This window comes from Hirsutella rhossiliensis (assembly GCF_020360975.1).
Source record: "Hirsutella rhossiliensis strain HR02 chromosome Unknown scaffold00011, whole genome shotgun sequence".
NCBI classification, from domain to species: Eukaryota; Fungi; Ascomycota; class Sordariomycetes; order Hypocreales; family Ophiocordycipitaceae; genus Hirsutella; species Hirsutella rhossiliensis.
The window spans coordinates 1,105,973-1,128,617 of NW_025408677.1; the positions used below are offsets into that span (position 1 = coordinate 1,105,973).

General features: G+C 44.4%; 5 protein-coding genes across 5 annotated transcripts; all 5 read right to left on the minus strand.

Annotated features, from left to right (window-relative positions):
• Nucleotides 1-11,884: 11,884 nt before the first annotated feature.
• HRG_08908 (histidyl-tRNA synthetase domain-containing protein) lies at nt 11,885-13,122 on the minus strand (the record flags this gene model as incomplete). Its single annotated transcript, XM_044867379.1, has 4 exons — nt 11,885-11,935; nt 12,006-12,657; nt 12,714-12,778; nt 13,036-13,122. 4 exons carry the CDS (start codon nt 13,120-13,122, stop codon nt 11,885-11,887), a joined length of 855 nt encoding a protein of 284 aa, XP_044717400.1.
• Nucleotides 13,123-14,575: 1,453 nt separating this feature from the next.
• Nucleotides 14,576-16,145, minus strand: HRG_08909 (U6 small nuclear RNA (adenine-(43)-N(6))-methyltransferase; the record flags this gene model as incomplete). Its single annotated transcript, XM_044867380.1, has 4 exons — nt 14,576-15,525; nt 15,576-15,741; nt 15,792-15,912; nt 15,967-16,145. 4 exons carry the CDS (start codon nt 16,143-16,145, stop codon nt 14,576-14,578), a joined length of 1,416 nt encoding a protein of 471 aa, XP_044717401.1.
• Nucleotides 16,146-16,638: 493 nt separating this feature from the next.
• HRG_08910 (uncharacterized protein) lies at nt 16,639-17,459 on the minus strand (the record flags this gene model as incomplete). The annotated part of the gene is made up of 2 exons (XM_044867381.1): nt 16,639-16,978; nt 17,071-17,459. The coding sequence occupies 2 exons, from the start codon at nt 17,457-17,459 to the stop codon at nt 16,639-16,641; spliced, it is 729 nt and encodes a 242-aa protein (XP_044717402.1).
• Nucleotides 17,460-19,939: 2,480 nt separating this feature from the next.
• HRG_08911 (XAP5, circadian clock regulator domain-containing protein) lies at nt 19,940-21,155 on the minus strand (the record flags this gene model as incomplete). Its single annotated transcript, XM_044867382.1, has 3 exons — nt 19,940-20,149; nt 20,231-20,308; nt 20,358-21,155. The coding sequence occupies 3 exons, from the start codon at nt 21,153-21,155 to the stop codon at nt 19,940-19,942; spliced, it is 1,086 nt and encodes a 361-aa protein (XP_044717403.1).
• A 234-nt stretch (nt 21,156-21,389) lies between these two features.
• Nucleotides 21,390-22,223, minus strand: HRG_08912 (Glutathione S-transferase/chloride channel; the record flags this gene model as incomplete). The annotated part of the gene is made up of 1 exon (XM_044867383.1): nt 21,390-22,223. One exon carries the CDS (start codon nt 22,221-22,223, stop codon nt 21,390-21,392), a length of 834 nt encoding a protein of 277 aa, XP_044717404.1.
• Between the last annotated feature and the right edge of the window lie 422 nt (nt 22,224-22,645).

Sequence of the window (22,645 nt, forward strand, 5' to 3'; positions counted from 1 at the left end):
TACTTCGGGGCTATTAATTACCTATTTATAGGTCTTTAGAATTTTTAGATCCTAATTTTCTATACTTACTAGAATTAATTCTCTATAATCGTAGTTTAGAAATAAATTAACGTTAAGGTATTCGATATAGTTAGAATCGAACCCTTCCGGCTTCTTAGGTAATTCTACTACTATTTTACTAGTAGTAGGAATAGGATCGTTATTTAGAGACTCTTCTTCTATAGAGGGCAAGGGACTTTTATCTCTAGGTTCTCTAGTAGCTTCCTCTATAGGGATATAGCTTTCTAGCTTATCTTTATTTAGAATATAATTAAAATCAAAGGTATTATTATTACTAGAGCTTTCTAGATTTTCTATAAATTTATTTTCTAGTATAGTAATATCTCTAGAAATAGTAATCTTTTTCTTAGAAAAATCCTAGATTTTATATGCATTTTCTAAATAGCCTACTATTATTCCCTTAAAAGCTCTATTATCTAGCTTATCTTTAGGGTCTTTATTCTTATAATATATAAGGCTTCCGAAGGTCTTAATTTTATTTAAGGTCTCGAAGGGTAGTATTATATTATCCCTCTTTTCTATAGGACTTTTAAATCCTATCGTAGAATGCGGTGATCTATTATATAAATAGGTAGCTATTAAAACAGCTTCTCCCTATAGGTATTTAGGAAGCCTAGCAGTAAATAAAAGAGCTCGTACTTTTTCTAATATAGTACGATTTATTCTTTCTATTCTACCGTTAGATTCCGGCGTCCGAGGAGGACTAGAATTAAAGGTAATTCCTTCTTTTTCGTAGTAGAGCTTTATTTTATATATAAATTCTTTAGCATTATCAGAAAATGCTTCTCTAATCCTAGTATTTTTAGGGTTATTTTCTACCCTATTTTTAAATTCTAGGAACCTATCTAAAGCTTCCCCCTTTTTTCGAAGAAGGTATATTTCTAGATATCGGGTTCCTACGTCTAGGAAAGAAATATAATAGTGATATTTATTATAAGTAGGCACTTTAATTAGCCCCTAAATATCTAATACTATTTTTTCTAAATAGGTATAACACTTATACGAAGGTTATTTATTAACCTTATTCGTTGCTTTAGCTTTAATATATATTTCGCACTATCTTATTTTATTTTCCTCTTCTAGAGGCATTTTTATATCCTTATTATATCTTTTTAATATTTCTAAAATAGCCCTACTATTTATAGGCCCTAAGCGTAAGTGCCAAGTATAAAAATCTATATCCCTTGCCTTTAAAAACGTAATAAGGATTAATTGGCTTTCTAATAAAGGTTCTATAGGAATATAATATAATTTATTTCTAAGAAATCCTTTAGTAAGGACCTTAGCCTTATTATCTAATAAAAGGACTTTATTTCCTCCTATTAAGGCATAGGTATTATTAAAATAAGATTAGGATAGTATATTTACCCCTAATTTAGGTATATAAAAGCAGTCTCAAAGGATATACCTTTTCCTACTATACGGAAACTTAAATACTAAGTCCCCCTTTCCTTTTACTAATATAAAGGAAGCTTTTCCCTAGCAAACTTTAGACTTAATTTCTTTATAGTTAATAAGGAAATTCTTATTCGATACTATATGCCTAGTAGCTCCGGTATTGTAAATAAAATCAAAGATCCTTTTATTCTTATAACTAGGAAATCCTCCTTCTCTTACCTTTAAGACTAATTCCTTTATTCTAGGAATCGAGGCTTCTAGAGGTCCTAAAAGAGAGTCTTTATTAGCTTCTACTATAGGGGTATTTATAGAGGTTAAAATTACCTCTAAATCCTTAGACATTTGCATAGGGGTCGGAGCCCTAGAGAGGTCTATAAGGTCGATATCTAGGTCTATATTTTCTTACGAAGCTATATTTAAGACCTTATTATTATCGTCCGAATCGGACTCTAGCTCGGTAATTCGAGCCTTCCTTCTTTTATTATTAGTAGAAATACTACTAGAAGGGGATTTCTTAGAAGAAGAAGAAGAAGAAGAAGAAGAAGAAGATTTTCTCTTCTTAGAAATTCGAGTCCTATCGTCCTTTTTTCCTTTATTTAAAACCCAATAAGCAGGAGCCTTATTCGGGTGTAATTTATAGCAATTTGCTATAAAATGCCCTGGTTTTTTGCATTCCTTATAATAAGGAGTATCCGTAGAATTTCTACGGGACTTCTAAGGCTTCCTTCGTATTAAGAAGGCTTTCTCCGAAGATTCATCTATATCCTATATTCTTCTAGCTTCGTCTAAAAGACTAGCTGTTAGGGTTTCGAGGGTAAACGCCGTAGAATTATGCCTAAGGCTCTGCGTGATATTTATAATATAGCTTCTAAATTCCTTATTAAGGCAATTAAGAATCCATGCTATAAGAATAACTTCTAGAATTTCTATATTATAGGATTTTAAATCCTTATAAATTTCCTTTACCTTATAAAGGTATTTCTCTAAATTAGAGTCCGAGGGACTAAGATTAAAGAGCTGCTTAATAAGCAGATAATTCGACGAAAAGTTCGACGGATTATATAGCTTTTTAAGCTCATCCCACGCTTCTTTAGCATTTTTTAGATGCCGAATTTGCATTAAGGGACCATCTTCGACTCGAAGGAATATTATAGATAAAGCCTCCGTAGTCTATAAATGATTTACTTACTCTAGAGCAGCAATAAGCTTTTCTTTTATTAGGATAGCTTCCATCCTCGTAGTCTATAAGGTATAATTTAAATTTCCCTTAAGTCTAGTAAATTCGTATTCTTTCTATCTACCTATTTTATATAAATTCGGTATTATTTCGTTCGTAGGGATCGAGAAGTCTAGACGGGAGTTTAAGAGCGTAGGAAGGTAAAAGAAGTCGAGGGGAATTTCGAAAGGAATTTTGATCGGGTATTTCGATAAGGAATTTCAAAGGTATAAGTTGATTTCCCGGCTTAAAAGGAGCAAGCCGGGCTCATAACCTCTTAAGGTATATAAGCAAAAGCGGAATTTTGGGAAATCAAGGAATCACGTAAGACTACGTGATAGAGGGGAAGAAGGAGTATAAGGTAGGATTTTCAATAGAATTTATTGGTAGTATATTGGTGTGTGGAAGAGGTGTTGAAGTTAATGATTCTATCTCTATCTACCAGCGGACATGCTGTCTTATATAGACAATTGTAGCTAAACGGAAGAATCTTTCGGGACCAGATTTAGGCTGCCGTATAGCCCTGAGACTAAGGAATTCCGTGATATCTCGAGTAAATCTGGAAGTGTCTTGGTTCCACTGATATTCGTGTTTAAAGGAGGTTGGTCGTGCCGGTGTTCTTGAGAGGTCTTAGCTAGCATTCCAAGCTAGCTCTGTTCCTTCGATTCCCGATTGTACGATAACCGGCAACTCGTTTAATGTATAATAACATGCAAAATGACGAGCGATTCTTGCTCTATAATATTGGATTTTGTCTATAATTAATATACTACTTATTAGCTTATATAATCGGGAGAGTATATTATAGCTGCTTTATTTATAGTAGGAACACCGTTCCTTACACTTAGCTAGCTAGGAGACTATAAAAAAGATATCCGGTCTAGTAAAAATAGCTAAATAAAGGTAAAGAGCTTACCTTTTATTAATATAAGTGTTTTTCTTACTCCCTAGCTTAAAAGGATAGATTAAGTAAAAGCTCTTTATCTAATATAAATATAGAGGGAAGCTTCTTATTAAGGGAATTAAGAAGGAATTTATAAGTAACCTTATTAATATAAGCGTCCTAAGTAAGCTAAATAGTCTATTAGGACCTCTTTTAAAGGATTTATATCCTTAGGAACTACTTTAGCTCCCTTAGCTTAGTTATCTTATACCTTTATTATAAGCCTTTTATAGCCTCCTTAGTAATTACTTCTTCCTTTTTTAAGTAGGCTTAGATAAGATCGTTAATATAAAAGAATACTATAATTTTACCCTTTTATATTATATATAGTTTCTAAGGTACTATCTTAAAGCCTAAGGCTTTAAGGGAACTTATTAAATACTATTACTAAAGAAAGGGTAATCTTTATAGTTTATATAAAGCTTTCTTAAGCTATAAAACCTTTCCTAGCTATTAAAAGCTTAGCGGAAAGTATATATAGATAATATCTTTTTCCTTAAAAAGGTAGTTAATAAAAGTATTAATAATATTTATTTAATCTAGCTTAAGGTTAAATTCTACTATTATAGCTATAAGGGTCTAAAAGGATATCCCTACTAAGGTAGTTACCTTAGTAAGAAGATCCCCTTTTTCCTATTAATTCCTATAAATAACTAGCTAAGCTTTATACTTTTAAAGTAAGCTATATTTATTAGTCTTATAAATAAAGACCTACTTATAGCTAAGGACTTATTTTCCGCTTACCTTTTCTTTAAGGACCTCTTTAAAAGACGCTATCTCTTTATATAAGGCTAGGTAGTCTTTCTAAGCCTAGAAAAACTAGTCTTTAAAGGGATAACTTTATAGCTGCTTTTACGTTACTAATAAGTCTAGGAGGTCTCTTTTATATACCTTCCTTACTAATAGCTATAGCTTAAAGAGCCGGCTTACTATAAACGCTTTATAGGAACCGTCTTTTATAAGCGTTAAATAAAAGTTAGAAAAACGATCGAAATAAGAAAGAGGTTAGTTTTCTTTAGTAACTATATTAAGCCCTATATATTCCTTTACTTCTTAAAGTAGAGATAAAAAGGTAGCTAGGTAATCCTTTAAGAGAAGTACTTTTCCTACCCCCTTAAGGGTTAAAATAAAAAGACTAATAGAAAAAGCTACTTTAATAGTAGCTATAATATATACCTAAAGATATACCTATACTAATAGTAATAGTAGTAGCTAGATACTAAAGGATAAGGGGGTTTAAGGGGAATAAAGGAAAAGAGAAAGTACTAAGTAAGGTAAGGTAAAAGTAAAGAGGGCTAAAAAGGTATATTAGTAAAAGAGGATATAGAAGAAGATAATAGGAAAAGATACTATCTACTAGCTAAGGAGGAAAAGAGACCCTTTTTATAGACTAAATTTTCCCTCCTTCTTTCTTAGATAAATAAGGGCTAAGGGATTATCTAATTAAAAAGAAGGCTAGCTAAAGACTCTACTAAGGATCCTACTAAGGACTCTACTAAGGACCTTACTAAAGACCCTACTAAAGACTCTACTATACGGGCTATATATTCCTTAAAGTATAGATACCCTTATTAAACTACTTTTAGATTTTCTTCTTTTTTTATAAGAGGAGGTATAAAGAGGTAAGCGTATTCTAGCTCTATTACTTTCCTATAGTCTCTTTCTTTATTTAGATTATTTAATCTAGTAGCTTCCTTTCCTTTAAAGTTAGCATTATTTTTAACTACTTTAATATTAGTTTCTTTTTTATTTCTTTATCTAGGACCTCTTCTTAAGACGATTAAAAAGGGGGGATTTAGATCTTTTAAATTAGCTAATATTAAGAGAGTAAAAAGGGCTATTAATCCTTCTTTCTATTAAAGAAGCTAGATTCGTTAAAAATTATATTATTAGTTAAAATACCTATTTATAAAAAAGGAAACTAGATTTAAAAGATATTTATAAAATTATAACTAATAAGGTAACTAATAAAAGCTATAAGATTAAGCTTTTATTTTTTCTTCCTTTTTAGCTATATATTAGTAGTTATAGTATATACCTTATAGCTATAAGTATAAAGGTAAGCTAGCGAGACCCTCTTCTTTATAAAGAGCTTAAGGGGGAATTTCTAGTCTATTCCTTAAGTAGTCTTATAAGGTCTTTAAGGTCCCTAGGGTCCCTAAGGTCCCTAAGGGTCCGGTTCTAAAAGTAATAAGCGGTTTTAATAACTTCCCTTTAATAGTTATAAGGAATCCTTATAGCTAGTCTTACTATATAGGCCCTTTTTATTATAGTACCCTTTAATCTTTCTACCTTATTATTATAGGCCTAGGTATTTAATACTAATAATAAGGGTAAGATACTATATTTTTAAAGCTAATTTAAGATATCCTTTATAAATAGCTCTTTATTAAACTATATCTTCTTTACCTTATAGCTAAAGTAAGAATTTATTTAGTTTATAAAGTCCTAAAGGGTAAACTAGTTATACTTACTTAAGTAGGTCTATAAGAAATAAGGGAAAACTATCCTTAAAAAAGTATCTATAAAGATATTACCTTAATAAAGCTTTCTTAGTTCCTAGAGATATTAGCTTAGTCGACTTAAACTTCCTTATATAGCTAGTCTAGCTATATAAGGATTCGTTTAGAAATTAGTCTCTTAGTCTTCCCTTAGCTATAGTATTTATAGTTAATAGTCTTAAGGCCCTTAATTTAAGTACCTTATTATTAGCCTAGCTTATATAAAGCTAAGGGGGCTAGGTAACTAAGCTATATATACTAAAGAAGACCTTCTCCTTAAGCAATTAAAAGAGGGTCCTTAGAGCCTACCCTCTTAGTAAGGAAAGCTAACTTCTTAAGAGGTTCCTTTTTAAGGATAGGTTAAAATTCGAAAATAAATTAACCGAATTTTTTCTTAATAAGTATAACCGTTTAAATTCTTTTAGACTAGCCTTATAAGATTAAAAGTTATATCCTTAAAGATTCCTTCCTTTTAAAGAAAGTAGAAGGAAATTAAGCTTATTAAAAATTAAGGGTAAAAGGCTACCCTTTTTTTTAAAGAATTTATATAAACTTATTAAGTAGTTTTATTATAAAATTTACCCTTTTATATCCCTCTATCTATTTAGTTAATTCCTTACTAATAAGGTACTCTCTTTATATTTTCTTAAAGGACTAAAATTATAAGAGGGTATTATAAATATTAAGGGAGGTATTAAAGTTAAGAATAGCTAATTTTTATAAGGGATAATTAAAGGGCTATAATAGTTAGTCTTAGCCTTTTTAATCTATAAGAAAGATAAAAGCTAGATTTACTATACTAATATATTTCGCTTAAATTTATAGCTCGAATAAAGGTAGTAGCGTTAGTTATTATTTCTTAGTAACTTAAATCTTATCTATCTTTTTCTATAATAAGAGGTCCTCTTTAAGAGACTATTATATTATTTCTTATAGCCTCTTTAAAGGGTTAAACTCTTTAGGTCGGTTTTCCTTAAAGACCTATTAGTATTATAATAACCTATAGCCTAGGGATTTATAGGCTAGGTAGCTATTTTATTTAGTTTTCTATTTCTTTAAGGAATCCTTATCTTAGTCTAAAAGGTCTACTTAAAAACCCCCCCTTTTTATCCCTTATTATTAATTTTAATAAGGTTCTAATTTAACTAGTTCCTTAATTTTTAGACTAATAGACTAAAAGGTTTATTAAGGGACTAGTTAGGCTAAACGGACTAATAGGGCCGGGCCTAGAGTAGTAGGCGGAGCTAGGGCTAGGACTAAGGCAGCCGTTAAAGATAAGGTTAAGGCTCTTAAGGGAGGAGGAGCTAGAAGGGTAGTAGTAGTAGTAGTAGCTAGGGCTATAGTAGTAAGGGCTATAGTAGCTATAGGGGTAGTAGGTTAAGCCGTCTAGGTTAAATACTAGCTATAAAGGAATAAGACTACTTATTATTATACTTTAATAGCCTCTTTATTTAGTTCTTAGCTAGCTTCTTAAAAGATAGTTAAGTAACCGTTATTAATAAGCTTTATTAATAGAGATATATCCTATAGCTACTAGTTAAAAAGAGCTTTTATTAGGAAGTATTAGTTAGCTTCCTTAAGGATTTCTTTTTACTTAGCTAGCTATATAAAGGCTAAAAGGTTCCTAATAGAAAAAGCTCCTAGGTAAGCTATATAGGTTTTCTTAATATAGTTAGTTATATAGCCCCTTAAGAGAGCTATTAAAGTCTTAAGCTTTAAAAGCTACTATCTAAGGGTCTCTTTCTCTTAAAGAGAGATTAGCTTTATAGTACTAACGGATTTTATTATCGCTATATATATAGCTATTTATAGCTTTACCTTATAAAGGTATTTCTTATAGTAACTCTTATAGTTACCTAAGATAGTAGAAAAAGCTCTTTACTATATAAAGGTTAGCTTAGAGAAAAGGGAAGCTCCTTCTATAAATTCTATTACCTAAAGATAAAGAGGGGGCTTAAGAGGGTCCTACTTATTAAAGAAGACTAAATTATAGATAGTTCTATTTATATAAGCTTATAGCTCTTTTACTTACTTATCTTAATCTTAGGGCTCTATAAGAATCGTCCTATAAACTATAAGGGCGGTAGAATTGTTTTTCGATATCGTTATAAAGAAAGGGTAGAAAGGTTAGTTAGAAATTAGCTTTTCTTATAAATAAAGTAAAGGAAAGGGCTATAAAGGATATAAGAAAGGTGCCTTTTATAATAGCTAGAAGGTATAAGAATTCTATTCCTCCTAGGCTTATAACTCTAGTAAAAGGAAATATAAAAAGTATATAAAAATATATAAAGGTAAAATTAAAAGTAAGGGGTTAAATAGGTAAGGTAGAAATATTTAATTATTATAAAGGTAGTAATTATAAGGGCTTTTGCCCTATATAGGCCTAGACTAAAGTCTAGGCTAAGTCTATATTTAAGCGGCCTCCGCGCCTAAATAGGCTAGGCCTATACTTCTCTTCCTTTTCCTATTTATAGATTATTAACCTTCTTTTAACGGACTATACCTAAGCCTACGCCTTTACTTACTCTATAATAGTATAATCTACCCTTTATTTTACCCTCTCTATATCCCTATATATAGAATAGCTATTTTTTTAGCTGCCTTTAAAGCTAACGTTTAATTACCTAGTTTAGTTAAACCGCCTACGCCGGTATATACGCACGCGAAATATCTATACTCTTATAGTCGTAAAATTAAGGCAAACGTAATACTTAGTTCGCCTAGGTAATTAAGAGCCTCTTATAATAGTAGGGCTCTATACGACTAAGAGCGGTACTACCGTACCTTAGTAAGTTCGACGGCTCCTCTATAAAGCTTAAGCTATAGCTACTTTATATAGAAGCGAAGCTCTATACCGATAGCGCCGTAATAAGGGATATCCGCGCTTAATTCGACTATCTTTATACGAGCCTATCCCTATACCTATAAAGGCATCTCTTACTATTTACGCGTACTAGTATAAATAGACTAGCCGACCTCCTCGTAAAGCTCTATACTAATTATAGCGAACCTAATATAGCTAAGTCGGTAGGCTAGGAGCTTATAACACTCTATTAAAAGTAAAGTAAAGCTATTCTAGCTTACCTTATATAGTTCGAAGAGGTGCTTTATCGAGTAAATATATATAGCTAGCCCGATATAGTAAAGTATAATTACCTCGTTATAAGCTTAAATATAGATTAGCGTACCTATTTAAGCGAAAGGTCTATACTATTAAATATATATACCGATCTTATTTACCTTCTTTATAAGCTTAGTAGTAATAAGTTTCTTTTTTTATCTTCTTCTATAGTATAAGAAAAGGATAACGCTAGTAATACTATAGATATCTCTATCTCTACCTTAAGGACTAAGGATAGAAAGAGGTAGCGATAGGAGGGTTATTATATAGGCTATAGTAGTAAATCCTACTAGTTTTTAAAGTGCCCGCGCTAGGAGGCGCGGGTAAATATACTCTAAGTAGTAGAGGGGCGTACGCGCTAGGACGGAAAGGAGGTTAGGTTCGACGATAGTAACTCTAGCGACGAGTAATCTTAGTAACGCCTTTATAGGCTTTATCGGCGTTCCCTCGCGTATAGTAATAGCTATTATACGGACGGGACGTATCCCTATAGCGACCGAAAGGGCGGCTAAGATATAGGAAGGCTGCTAATATAATATAACTATAGTAAAAGGGAGTGCCTATATAGCCCTATATAGGAGGGAGCGGAGCCTTATATACTAAAGTACCGTCCCCTACGTTATAGTACTAGGAGCTACTACCGTACGCCGATATAGGGGGGGCGGGATACTATAAGCTTACCGAAGCTAGCTACGCGCTATTTTACGTGCCTCTGCTCCCTAGCTATAAGTGCTAAAGCCCGGCTCCTAAGGCGCGGCCCCTACTAATAATATAGTCTATCCGAGAAGCTCGCTTAGGAGGGTATTATACGTTATTTGCTAACGTTTTTTCCGCGACTAGGCGTGCGTGGTCCGCGCGAGGGTTCCGTCCCCCTAAGCGCGGTATTAGGTATTATTTAGAGGGCGCCTCTTTAAAAGCTAGGTAGGGGTATAATATAAGGGCTTTTGCCCTATATAGGCCTAGACTAAGGTCTAGGCTAAGTCTATATTTAAGCGGCCTCCGCGCTTATATAGGCTAGGCCTATACTTCTCTTCCTTTTCCCCCTTATAGATTATTAACCTTCTTTTAATAGACTATACCTAAGCCTATGCCTTTGCCTACTCCGTAATAGTAATTAAGGTAAGGGAGTAATTATTATATTGCCTTAATTATCCTTCTTTCTTTTATTTAGCGCCCCTTTTTATACTTATTTATTATCTTAATTAATAAAGAAGATACTACTTAAAGAAGCTATTAATATCCTCTTAACTAGCAAGCTTTTTACTAGTATTTTCCCTTTATTTTAGCCGTTACTAGTATATCCGTCTTATCTCTCGCTACCTTTATAGGAAGCTATTACTACTTCTACTTCCTATTACGCCCCTACCCTCCTCTCTATACCTATTTTTAGCTCTTTCTTTTAAACCGGTTTTTTAGCTTCCTAGGTCCCTCTTACTAAGGGATATCTCTAAGAACTACGAAATTAAGCTATACTTCGCAATAATACTAAGGGTTAAATATAAATATTAAGAAAGGGATAGTTTATATTATAAATAACTATTATAAGCGCTATTTTTATATATAGCGCTTTATAAGTTTAAGCTATTTAATGTCTATAGTCTTTAGTAGTAGCTATAGTATACTCTTTACTATAGCTAATATAAGTAGAGCTAGGCTAGTTTTAATAGCGCCTCTATATATTATAAGGGGTCTCCTTTTAAGTAAGTTAAATTATAAGTATATTATATAAACCTTTTAAGCTAAATATTTAGCTATTAAGCCCCTTATCTTAATATAAAAGTCTTTAACTATTATAAGTACTAGGCTTAAGCTATAGCTTAAGCTATATAGTTATATATAAAATACTAGATCTTATATATTTATATATAAGCTAGCTATATATAAAAGAGCTTTATATAGCTTATTAATATTATCTTATAAGTAGTACCTATATATATACCTTTACTTACTCTATAATACTTAAGAGCTTAATAGGTATTTAAAGTATTTTAATATTATACTTCTAAGCTAAAACTAAAACTAGTATAAGGGTTACTAGGAAGGTTTAATATTATAATATAAGATAAAAAATTATTATTATTAAGTATAAACGGTGTCTTATATAAGCTTCTTTACTTCTTTAACTAGATTGTCCCTAGAGATAAGTTGCCCTAGGTCTTTCTCGTTATTAGTATTAGACTTAAAAACCTTTAGCCTGACTTGACCTGCTGCTAACTCATCCTGTCCGAGAATGATGGCAAGAGGCACGCCGATCGCTTCCTTGAATTGCTGAAGCGACTTGGGCTTCGTCTTGGCCGAATATTCTGCTCGGATGCCAGCCTTCCAAAGTTGACGAGTTATTGCCATTCGCTCGAGTAAAAGCCCTTCAAATTCTTTGCCGCCAATTGCCATCACGTACACATCCAGGTTACGTGTTACCGCAGAGGAGGTCTTTGAATCCTTCTCCGGTGGTGGCTTGAGGATGGTGAAGATGCGGTCTACACCAAACGATATGCCTGCGCATGGGATAGGACGTTTGCCGTACATGCCCACAAGATTATCATATCGCCCCCCGGCAGCAATGCTGCCAACTTGACTGGTCTGGGTTTTGCTTCGGGATCCAGGCTCTCCAGGCTCGGTTGGTGCTTGCATGATAACCTCGAATATCAACCCGGAGTAGTAATCCAGCCCTCGAGCAAGCGAACAGTCAAAAGAAACTTTATCGACAATGTCAAATGCCTTCAGATATGACGCAAGGAGGCCCATATCTTCAATCCCTGCACTCACATTTTCATTTGCCGTGAGCTTTTCGTTCGACTTGAGGGCCTCCAGCATGTCGTGAATATTGCCGCTGCGCCTCACATATTCGCCGACTTGATCTGCAACTTCATCCGAAAGTCCCTTCTCCAACATCTCCTTCTTGACATCGTCCCATGACATCTTATCCAACTTGTCTACCGCAGAGCTAGTAGGGCGTATCTTCTCCTCTGGAACACCCGCGACTGCAAATAGCCCATCCAGAATGCGCCTATGGTTGATTTTGATTGTAATGCCAAGCTCCAGAGCTTCAAAGACTTCAACAATAACGCATAGGATCTCAGCATCAGGAACCATAGGGTCATAAACACCAGCAATATCGAAGTCGCACTGGTGGAACTCTCGTAATCTACCGCGGGCGATTGCAGGCTGGTCTCGTCGGTAGACCTTAGCGATCTGGTAGCGCTTAATATGGGTAACGTGGCCGTTCATGGCCAGCCAGCGAGCAAACGGGACTGTCAGGTCGAAGCGCAAGGAGCAGAGTTCTCCGCCCTGGTCCTCCAAGTCGTACATAAGTCGTGAGTCCTCGCCGTACTTTTCAGAAAGGATCTCCTTTATTTCGAAGACGGGGGTATCGAGAGGGGTGCCGCCGTGGCGCCTGAATACGTCACTGGTTGTCTTGCTGTTGATAAGTTAGCCGGGTCGTCACTATCGAGAGATGTCATCCGCAAGACGAACAAGATTTTTTCTCGCAGAAGCAAGTCATCGCCAACCCAATCGCGGGTGCCTTGAGGCGTCTTCAACTGAACGCTTGAGCGAGACATCTTCGTAGTCCATGCTTGCCCTGTTGCAGCTTAGGTGCGGAGCTGACTGGCTTGTTATAGCCAGGCCGACGGAATAAAGCGGTGCAGAGCCAGGGAATCTGTTCTGCCACCCGCCTCCACAAACCCACAAACCCCGCGGTGACTCATCCCAGCTGCCCGGCGTCGAGATAATCCGCTCTGAGGAGGCGCTGTCAGGTGACGGGCGGTCAAGGGCGGCAGAAGTGCATGACTCGTACCTTTTGCCACAGCCTCGTGACCAGGTGGAGCCAGAGCCACGGAGCAAAAGTCACAGAGCTAAGAGTAAAAAGGGCCACCTGGAACATGGTAACAGATTGGAGCGGCTGAAGGCAAGTCTTTGGCTAGGTGCGTATCAAGGGGAAAATGGCTCTGGTGGCGCGCGCCTACTTTGTGCTATATGTCGAATACAAGGTGTCATTGTCGGGCAACCGGACACCTTGTCAAATACTTCCGGGGCGGGCTAGGTTTAAATCGGGTTCGATATGCCTCTATCGTTATATACCAATTTTTGGGGCCTATTTAACCTATATAACTCCCCTAGTCTAAGGATATAATATAGGCTTAACTTAAGTATAGGAATATCTTAATACCTTCTTTTAGCTAGCTAATTATAGTTACTATACCTATATAAGACCCTCCTTTGTCCTAATAGATAGGCTAAGATATATATTACTAAATTTACCTTTCTAAGCCCCTATTTCTTCCACTTTGCTCTTAAGTCTCTGCTTAAGATTATTAAACCTTCCTTTATATTCTACCTAGATGCCTAATATGCGGGACTGTCTTCTAACATCTTGACCCTAACGAGCTTATTTGGCTCCTGCAGTAGAGCTCGGGTGGAACACGACATGACATTGTCGAGCCATGCATAAATATGAAGGTGCTTAATCATAGCGATATCTCGTACCCGATTTCTCAGCCGTTCGAAGACGATATAAGTCAAACATATAAAATTGCGATGCTATGGACTTGATGTTCTGGCTCTGCTTCTGTAGTCTTAGAAGTAACGGAAATTTGAGACGAGAAGCCATGGGGAGATGCAAAGGGAAAATGCAGGGCAGACACGGAAAGTCCGTTACACCAACATAAAGCCTCAGGGGTCAGGGAGGCATGGATGATGTCCCACAAGGGATAGGATGGCGTTTACGAACGAGACACCGTCTTGAGAGTCTCATACATTACTCGTGGTTCACGGCACCCAATCGTCATGCTGGACCTGCTTGGCAACGGACATATACTCTCTCGCATCTCGTCGGGCCCATGGTGGCATTTGCAGTCTATTTATTGGTAACCCCCCTAGTCAGGCCAGACGAAAGCCGCATCTCCCTGTGCCGTGCCAATGCCGAGAATGTGACTCATAGATGGCAAGCCCAAGTTCATGTCATCTTCCACACGGGTCGTGGTCCGCCAACGTCTATCGGACCAGCAACGGCGCCATAGCCCTCCTGCCGCCCCAAAGGCGAACAGCAATAACCCGACGACGAACCAGCTTCCCAGGGCGGCAGCCGCTTATTCCCCAAGGATAAGATGCCACGTGCGGAGCTCGGCTTCTCGGAGCTCTCACAGCCAGGTTCAGCCTGAGAAGGCTGGTACTGTGACGACTGAGAAATCGTCCTTTGTGCTATGTAGGTGAGACTTCTCGCAGAAAAGTCGACATCTCTTTAAGCATCTTGTCAAAGGGGCTTGATCTGAATTGCTCCTCGTACAGTGCGTCGTGTAGTCCAACAAGTCGGCAAGCCGACATCGCAGAGCCGTGGTTCATCGTCCTGGTAGCCGAGGATTCGAGTGCGTGCCTGAGACAGCCGACCTAGCTGCTGCTTGGAGGAAACCCTGGAAACTCTCGAACGCGATGGGATCCGAGCCTTCTAGCCATCGACACTTGACTGAGACGTGCTGCAGTGCAACGTGAATCCTGACGTGAAAGCCCAAGGCACATATCGGCTCCGACGGGTTGTGCCCCTCGCCCATCGCATTCTCCGCTTCGCGCTTCTTCCTCCGCCGCCAGGCCCGAGCCCAGACCTTGTCGGGCGCACGACCGGTGCCCGCGAGAGCCTGCGCATCCCAGTCCCAGGACATCAGATCCAAGACACCAATGGCACCACTCAGCTTGTCAGCGAGTTCACCGATGCTGACGGGCATGGGGAACTTGGCAACCTCGGCTTCCGTGGCGGCGGGCAGCAGGTCCAGCTTGCACGAGGCGGCCTTGGTGCCCCTGGCCACGTCCTGGGCCGGCCGCATGGGCCCGAAGCTCCAGGCGACGGCCCACCGACGGGTCTTGTTGCCCTGGACAAACTCGGTGACGGCGTAGTTTCGGATGCCGTGCTCTCGCAGTCTTCCCACCAGAGTCGTAACGCTAGACAGGAACCCCAGCATGGAGGTGTACCACTGCACGCGGCGGCGGAGCACAACGGACTCGTCTAAGATGCGATTGACGAAGGCTACCTCGCCGCCCTCGACGACCATCTCGGTGAGGGAGCCGGTACAGGCTGTGCAAGGCGGTCGGGATTTCCGCTTGGCACTCTGGAGCATGGCGTGCTCGGATTCGTAAAAGGGCGGGTTCGTCATGGTGAAGTCGACGGAGTCGAGGCCAAGGTCATCCAGGGGTATGAGGGCATCCTCGGCTCTGCGGCCCACAACTTTGATGCGATGGCCGAGGCCGTTCAGCTCAACATTCCTTGTCGCCCACTTTAAGCTCTCGACGTCGATGTCTGGTCGGGCCTCAGTCACGGATGGAACTAAGGGAGGAAGCTCTGGTTACCGGTTGCAACAAAGGACCACGGACGCTGCACGCAGGCCAGGAGAGGGTAGATGCAGCTGGCACCTGTCCCAATATCGATGCCGACCAAGCTCCGGCCCGGCGGACTGTAGGACGACGTATCGAGCAGTCCCTTGAGCCACAAGATGTAGTTGTGTCTATTCGGGATCTGGGAGTCTCAGTTCCTTGTCCGGGAAAGAGAGACAAACTTCGGCTTACCGGCGGACAGAGGCGGTCTTGTGGAAGCTGCATCACCAGACCAAAGTCAAGTTTGAGCAGCGTCTTGGTCAGTTGGACGACGGAGGCGGGATCGCCAAAGTCGAGCTCGCGACCCTTTGTCCTACAGCAGCAGACGGTGAGCGGAGGCGCCATCAAGAGACGCTGCGGAACGTACATGGCGGCAAACTCTGGGTCGCATCGCGCCAGCTGCTTGAAGTCGGGCGGCTTCGAATAAAGCTCTCTGAAGCGGCGGTCTCTGGTCTCGGACAGCTCCGATGAATCTGCGACGGCGACGGCGACGGCGCTGCTGCTGTTGCGTGGCGGCGGGTCGCTGGCCTTGCGTTTTGAGGCCATCACCAACGGCGAGATTCAGGTTTGGCTTGTTTGCCGTTCATAGCAGACGGAGAGAGGGAGGCGACGAAGAAACTGGTAAGAATGAGGGTTGATGGAGTGAGTGCAGCGATTCGGATGATTCTACAGCGGCCTGGTGGGGCTACAGCCAGCACCTAGAGCGTCCGAGGCCCACTGTAGGACTCCCTTTAGGGGCTTTACAAGGGGCGAATCTGGCGACTTAGGGATTGACGCCGACATTTCCCCGGCCAACATACTTTCTCCATTGGCCCATCTTGACCGTCTTCATTATCGGTTTCTCTCTCTCCTCTTTCCTTGTTACTGCTAAAATGCCCAGCAAACACCAGGAAATGCCCGTCCCTTTCATTAAAAATGAGCCTCATTATCGTTTGCGCGCGATTCAAATGCCTTATCTTGCTTGTCTAGACCCGAAAACCATGCCGTGGTGAGACGATGCCGTTCGTCAGCGAAACGCACCGTTTGCGCCCTCGTCGTCCTACCAGAAAAGAATCCTCCATCGCCATCCCTCGAGCACGGCGATATCTTTGTCGTCCATGTCTGCGTCGCCGCGCTCGATGCGCTCGCACAGCCTCCTGAGCCTCCTCTGCGTCGTCCGCGCCGCCCTCAGCGTCACCTCGTTCTGGAAGACGTAGAGCACGGCGAAGACGAAAAAGGCCACCTTGGCCAGCTTCCCGCTGCCCAGGATGCCGTCTCGGATGCGTGCCATCAGGCCCTTTGATCTGTGGAACGCGTACTCGGTGTCGTTGGCCGATGCGTGCGACTGCTCGTCGAAGCCGCGGCGGAAGATGCTGCGCACAGCAGGAATAAAGGCGGCACTTGACAAGCCATAGTCGCCAACCGCCTTCAGGTTAGCACCAGGCGAGGCTCGTGTATTGGAAAGGTAGGCGGGGACGGGAAAGCGACTCACATGACGCCCCCGAGAAGCCATCGTCGCCAGCGCTGGTCCTCGGCTGCCTTGGCCAGGCCGCGAATCTCGGACTGCAGCGTCCTCAGGTCCCCCGCGACAAGGTTGGCCTGACCCCTGATGCGGGACTCGAGCTCCATGGCCGACGTGCTGCCGTCGACGTGCTGCCGCTTGCGCTGGAGGGTGACGTATTCGCGGAGGCCGAAGAGACAGCTGGCTCGGACGTTGCGAATGTCAATCGGACCCGCCGCCTGCACCGTGGATGTCCACTGCGTTCCCGTGCTTGCGGGACGGTCGGGGATCCGCATCGGCGGAGGCTCCGAGGTCGGAGGATAGGACGGCGAGGACATGGGAACTGGCGCCAGCGAGGCGAGCGGCGCGGCGGGATTCATGGCCCTCTCCCACGATGCGACGTCGGTCAGTAGCAGCCAACGGTGGTCGGTTTCAAGGTTCAGCTGTCGCTCAGCTCGGCGACATGAGTGCCTGCAGCGTGATGTGTCTGGTGCCAAAAGTATAAGCTGCCGGCAAGTGTCCAGGTGCGCGTAAGCGAGGGCAAGAAGTGGCGTTCTCGAGGTGGCTGGCAACGAGAGCAAGGGCTTCCTTGCTTCAGTTCCAGACCAACGACGTCAACCCAACTACCCCGCTTGCCGCCGGCTGCATACATTGATGCGCAACGACAGCCAGTTCTGTACATTATGTACTAGAATGACTTACGTCATGCCTAGGAAAGGCGTCTTCTTGTGCAAACGTGGGCGCAGTGCAGCTGTGCCGGCAGCTTCACGACCCACTTTTCCCGCCCGCCGTTTGTTCCGTCCGCGGGGCCTCCGGTTACCTTTCCCGCTCCGCTGCCGAAACGCGACCTCTTCATCCATTTCGTCTCCATCTATTTGTCTCCACTCGTTGCCATCACCACCAGGCGCCCGAAGGACGAGCGTACAGCTTCACCTGCTATGGGGAATGGTGAGTTTCGTGTGGCAGGCCATCGTGTGGCTAGCGGGCCATCTCATTTCGAACCCAAGCCTCCATAATTGAGAAGGATGAACAGAGAACAGGTGTGGAGCTGCGAGTCGCCATCTTGTCTGAGAATTAGAGTGCATTTCATCCCAGCTGGCTGTGAAAGACAATCATTCGCGTGACCAAGCGAAAAAGGAGGTGAAACGCTACAACAGATGTCAGGTTGGTGCGGAATATGTCTTGTAAAGCAAGCCTGCTGACACACATATGGCTTAGTTACGAAGTTGAACCCGACAGTATTACTCTGGAACACGTTTGCTATAGAAAAACGGTTCTGTTGAAAACCCGGTTGACCGAAGGCGCCCTGAACGGTGATGTCACCGTACTCGCTGTCTCTGCATCTGCCCGTCCCCCTAAAAAGGTGGGGCCGCAGCGGTGCACGAGTCTGCCTGTCCCGCAAAGAAGCGCATAAACACACGCACATCTGGCATCCCCGTGATTCATGCGAGGGATTTTGTCTCCCAAGCCCAAAAGACTGGCAGACTGTACATCCATGAATTAAATGCCTCCCGGAGATCGCAAACCCCGGGCCCGTCCGTCGAACCGCTTCCCGCGCCAGACCCTCTCGACCGGCCGGCCGGCACGTCGCCGCATACCGCCGACGAACGGAAGACCGGGTCGGCCCACCTGCCTACTCGGTGGCTAGCAAGGACAGCAGAGGGAGCATGATTGGCCCCCCACGCGCGTTGATACTCTGCTTCCCTGGCCTGCCCATGCAAATGCAATGTATCCTTCTCCTTTCATACTCTGCCTGTCTGCGTGGACGGGGAAGAAAAAGCTACTGGCACTCGGACGTATAATATCAGGGAATCAATGTCGTGTTAATGCGGGTTTTGCCAGTGCGTTTTTGGCGGCAGCTGCGTCTTTCGCGGCCTGTCGTTGATTCCGTGCGGCGGCACCGGCTCCAGAACTCCCACACCCTTCCTTGCATGTGATGGCGAGAGAGACAAGTCCAAGAAGCAAAATATGATAGGAAGACGACTCGCCAGGGCCTCCCCTGTCCGTCGTCATGCAACGGCGACGGGTGGAGATGCAGGCCCCGCCTAGGGAGACGCATCGATTCTGGCCTTTACAGTATTATTCCAAACAAACCCTTTCTCAAGTCCCATGAACGCCCGGAGAGCCAGATTATGTTGAGCAACTGCATTGCCGGTGTCGGGGCGGGGAGGGGGATCCGCCTCAGGGCCGGTAGATTGTGCTTCAACAACCCTTGTCTGGGTTGTTATTGCCATACTGTACGTTGCCACGGACAGCGGCTCTCTTCCAACCGTTTCCAGAGGTGGAGCCCAGTTTCTCCCAAAGGCCCCCCTTCTCCACAGTCAAGAGCTCGTCGTGATCTGCCTCGCTCGTCTCGAATCTTCTCTCGCTTCATCCTCATCCTCGACTGCGTCTCCGTCTATGCATCGCATCGCAAGCCTACCACGTCGTGAGCGCCTCTATGCTGGCCGCCAAAGCCCACACCGTCGTCAAGCCTGCTGCAGCGCGCAGCAGCGCGCCTATGTCCGTCGAGGCCGTCGCCAGGCTGTGGCATTCTCGAACCATGCGACTGGTCCGCAACAAGCTCTTCTATGAATTCGCCGTCTTCATCCTCGGCGGCGGCAACCCGCTGATCCTCTGGCTCTTCTGGCCCGGATGGGTCCTCTTCGGGCTCGCCTTCTGGGCTTTCTGGCAAGTCCTGGCCTAGCGACGTCAGTCGCCTGCTTGGTTGCGCCCATGCGCGCTTGTCAAGTCGAGCCGAATCCGACCGGCCTCTACTCCCAGGGAGGGCAACGTTTCCTCAGCCCACCATGGCAGAGATGTGCAAGCGGAGCCGACCCCCGTTCTCGCCACGACCGGAGCTTCGTCGCGACAGACTCGCTCACTTGGAAAAGAAAAAGGTGTTGCCGCCTGTATCCTTACGAATCTCGTTGGCAAAGTCCCTCTCCGGATCAAACTCTTGCCATGTGCTGGCGGGATAGATGTGCTTGTTCCTAGCATACCACCTCCGATCCACTACCTTTGTCACTTTGGGGTCGTCGGCGGCACCCTCGAGGGTGTTGATATCAGGCATCGACGAGGCTGCTGCTGCCTTCGAAGCAGGCGTGGAGAGGCGGTCCGCGGCGGGCAAGCCATTATCGGCATTCGGCGGCGGGTCGGGACTGGAGGGCACTTGGGTGCTAAAGTCAAACAGAGGACGTCCAGCGGGCCCAACGTTTTTGTTCATGACAAAGTAGTAGAAGTCGTAGTGCTGCATAGCATTAGACGGTGTTCACATGTACATAGACACAGCAGCTTACATGAGGAATGATGACGGTATCTCGGACGAGCATCAGGTCGTCGACGCCGGCTCTAGCCCATCCGCGTCTCGGGTGGCCCTGCTCGCCGTTCTTGCGCCCAACGCCGACCTTGCGGCACCTGTCGAGAAAGACCCAGACAAAGTCTCCCTTCTTCAGGCGCACGGTTCCGCCGGGAATGTGCGCGCCGTCGTAGAAGACAAAGGGTATCGCAATCTCGGTCGCCTTTATGGCCTCTTGCAGGGCCAGGTAGTCGCGTCGCAGCGCCTCTCGCTCGTCGGCCTCTTTGCGCAGCGCGGCTTTCGTGAGTGGTCTGGGGACGACTCCGACGGCTGCGTTGGCCCTGAACCGGCCGGGCTTCCCGTCGCCGTCGCCGTGGGCGGGCGTCGCATCGTCCTGGGTCGATTCTCTGGGCTTTAAAGGGCCGTTTGCGTTTTTGTTGTTTGCCTCGTAGCCCGCCGTTTGCTCCTCGTCCACCTCGTCGTCGTCATCGCCAAACGACAGGAGCTTCTTGCCCAGGTGCTGCTGCTTCTTCTTCTGTTTCTTCCTTTTTGCCGGCCCGCCGCTGGATGCGCCGGCGGAGTCGCTGCCGGGGTGGTCGGGCGTATTCGTCTGCGAGCGATCCGGGGCCGAGGGGCCTGCAAAGGCGGCTTCACGGGCTTCGCGCTCCTGCTGCTCAAGCACCTCCGCGCGCCGCTTGCGAAAGTCGGAGAGGGCGACGAGGCCGACGGTGGTCGTGGACAGCCGCTCGTGGGTTGTCTTGTTTTGCGGCGTGAAGCGCGAGGCGACCTGGTCCGACATGGCTGTCGTGTCTGTGGACGTAGAGATGAGTCGAGGCTGTTTCTGGTCTGATTATGAGAAGTCAGATGGAGGCGCCGGAGTCACTGTGTGAGATGCTGGTGCACACGGACTTGGAGTGGCTACTAGTGTCTGGTGAACTCGTGAGATAATATTACAGTGTGCACGTCTTATTCTCAGCCAGCTACCCTACACGTCGCACAAACACTCGACTTGACATGACCATGACCGTCTGCTCTATGGCAGGCTCTGGCCCTGTCTCGTGGCCTGGCCGACCAAGGAGTTAGTCGTGTCTTCGGCGTACCTCTTGTAGGCCAGCAAGTACCGCTCATCATCGCTCCAGGTGTCCTTGACACTTTGCCGATTCGCAACCGCGTCCATCCACTTCCTCCACCGAGCCCAGACCTGGTCGCCGCCGGCGGTGGGAATGCCCAGCCCGCCGGGCTTGTAGTGGTCGATGAGCCACAGGCGGCGTGCCCACGGTGCCAAGCTGATGTCGACGAGACTCATGTCACCGCCCAGGAACCAAGGGCCGGCCGGGTCCATGTGCTCCGTCAGAGCGCGAAGGTGGCCGTGGAGCTGGTGGCGCGCATCGTCGAGCGAGTAGGCCTTGTCCGGGGTGTGCTGGAGGAGCCTGTAGAATGCCGGGACGATTCGGGTGCTGATGTGGTCGATCCAGAGCCGGGCGCGGGCCTTGTCGTAGGGGCCGGACGGGAGCAACGACGGGCCATGCTTGGCCTCGTCGGAGAAGGCGTCGTTGAGGTACTCGCAGATGACGAGGCTCTCAAACAGCGGCTGCTGGTGCTTGCCGGCATCGTCCGTGGGCACGGCCAAGGTGGGAACGAGGCCGCGCGGGTTCATCTGGAGAAAGGCGGGCTCCTTGTTGTAGGGGTTGATCTCGACATACTGGTGCGCGATCTTCTTTTCGCACAGCGTGATCCAGGCCCGCTGGACAAAGGGACAGAACCAGCCGCCGTACAGCTTCAGGGCATGTTGCTGGGCGTGGCGAGCGGCCAGGTCGGCGGCAGCGCCTGTCGGCTCCGGGGGGAGCGAGGTGTCGACGCTGGCCATGACGATGAGGTGCTTGCCGGGTTGGAGGAAGCAAACGATGAGGCCAAAGAAGCGTCTTCGATGACGTGGGATGCAAGCCTTGGTCTCGGCCCCCCGCCGTCAGACGCGGGATGGAGAGTCCGTTTCCTATTTTGCCCTTGTAGTTGATGGCGCCAATAGTCGAGCGTCATTTCCGCCGCTCTCTATCGACTGCGGAAAAGCGTGCCTTGGGCATGTGCATTTCATGGTCTCGATTTGTTATGCTCCCCAGGCAGCAACTCGGAACGCTCAAACTCTCTCAGGTCAAGTTAATCGATAAAGAGCTGCCGCGTGGGAATGGAATCCCTGCCGCCCCACGCAAGAGGGAAAAATGGACAGGCCTGTCGGCTTCGTCAACTGGTGCCGGTCAACTGGTGCCGGCCAGCTGCCCCAGCACCAACAGT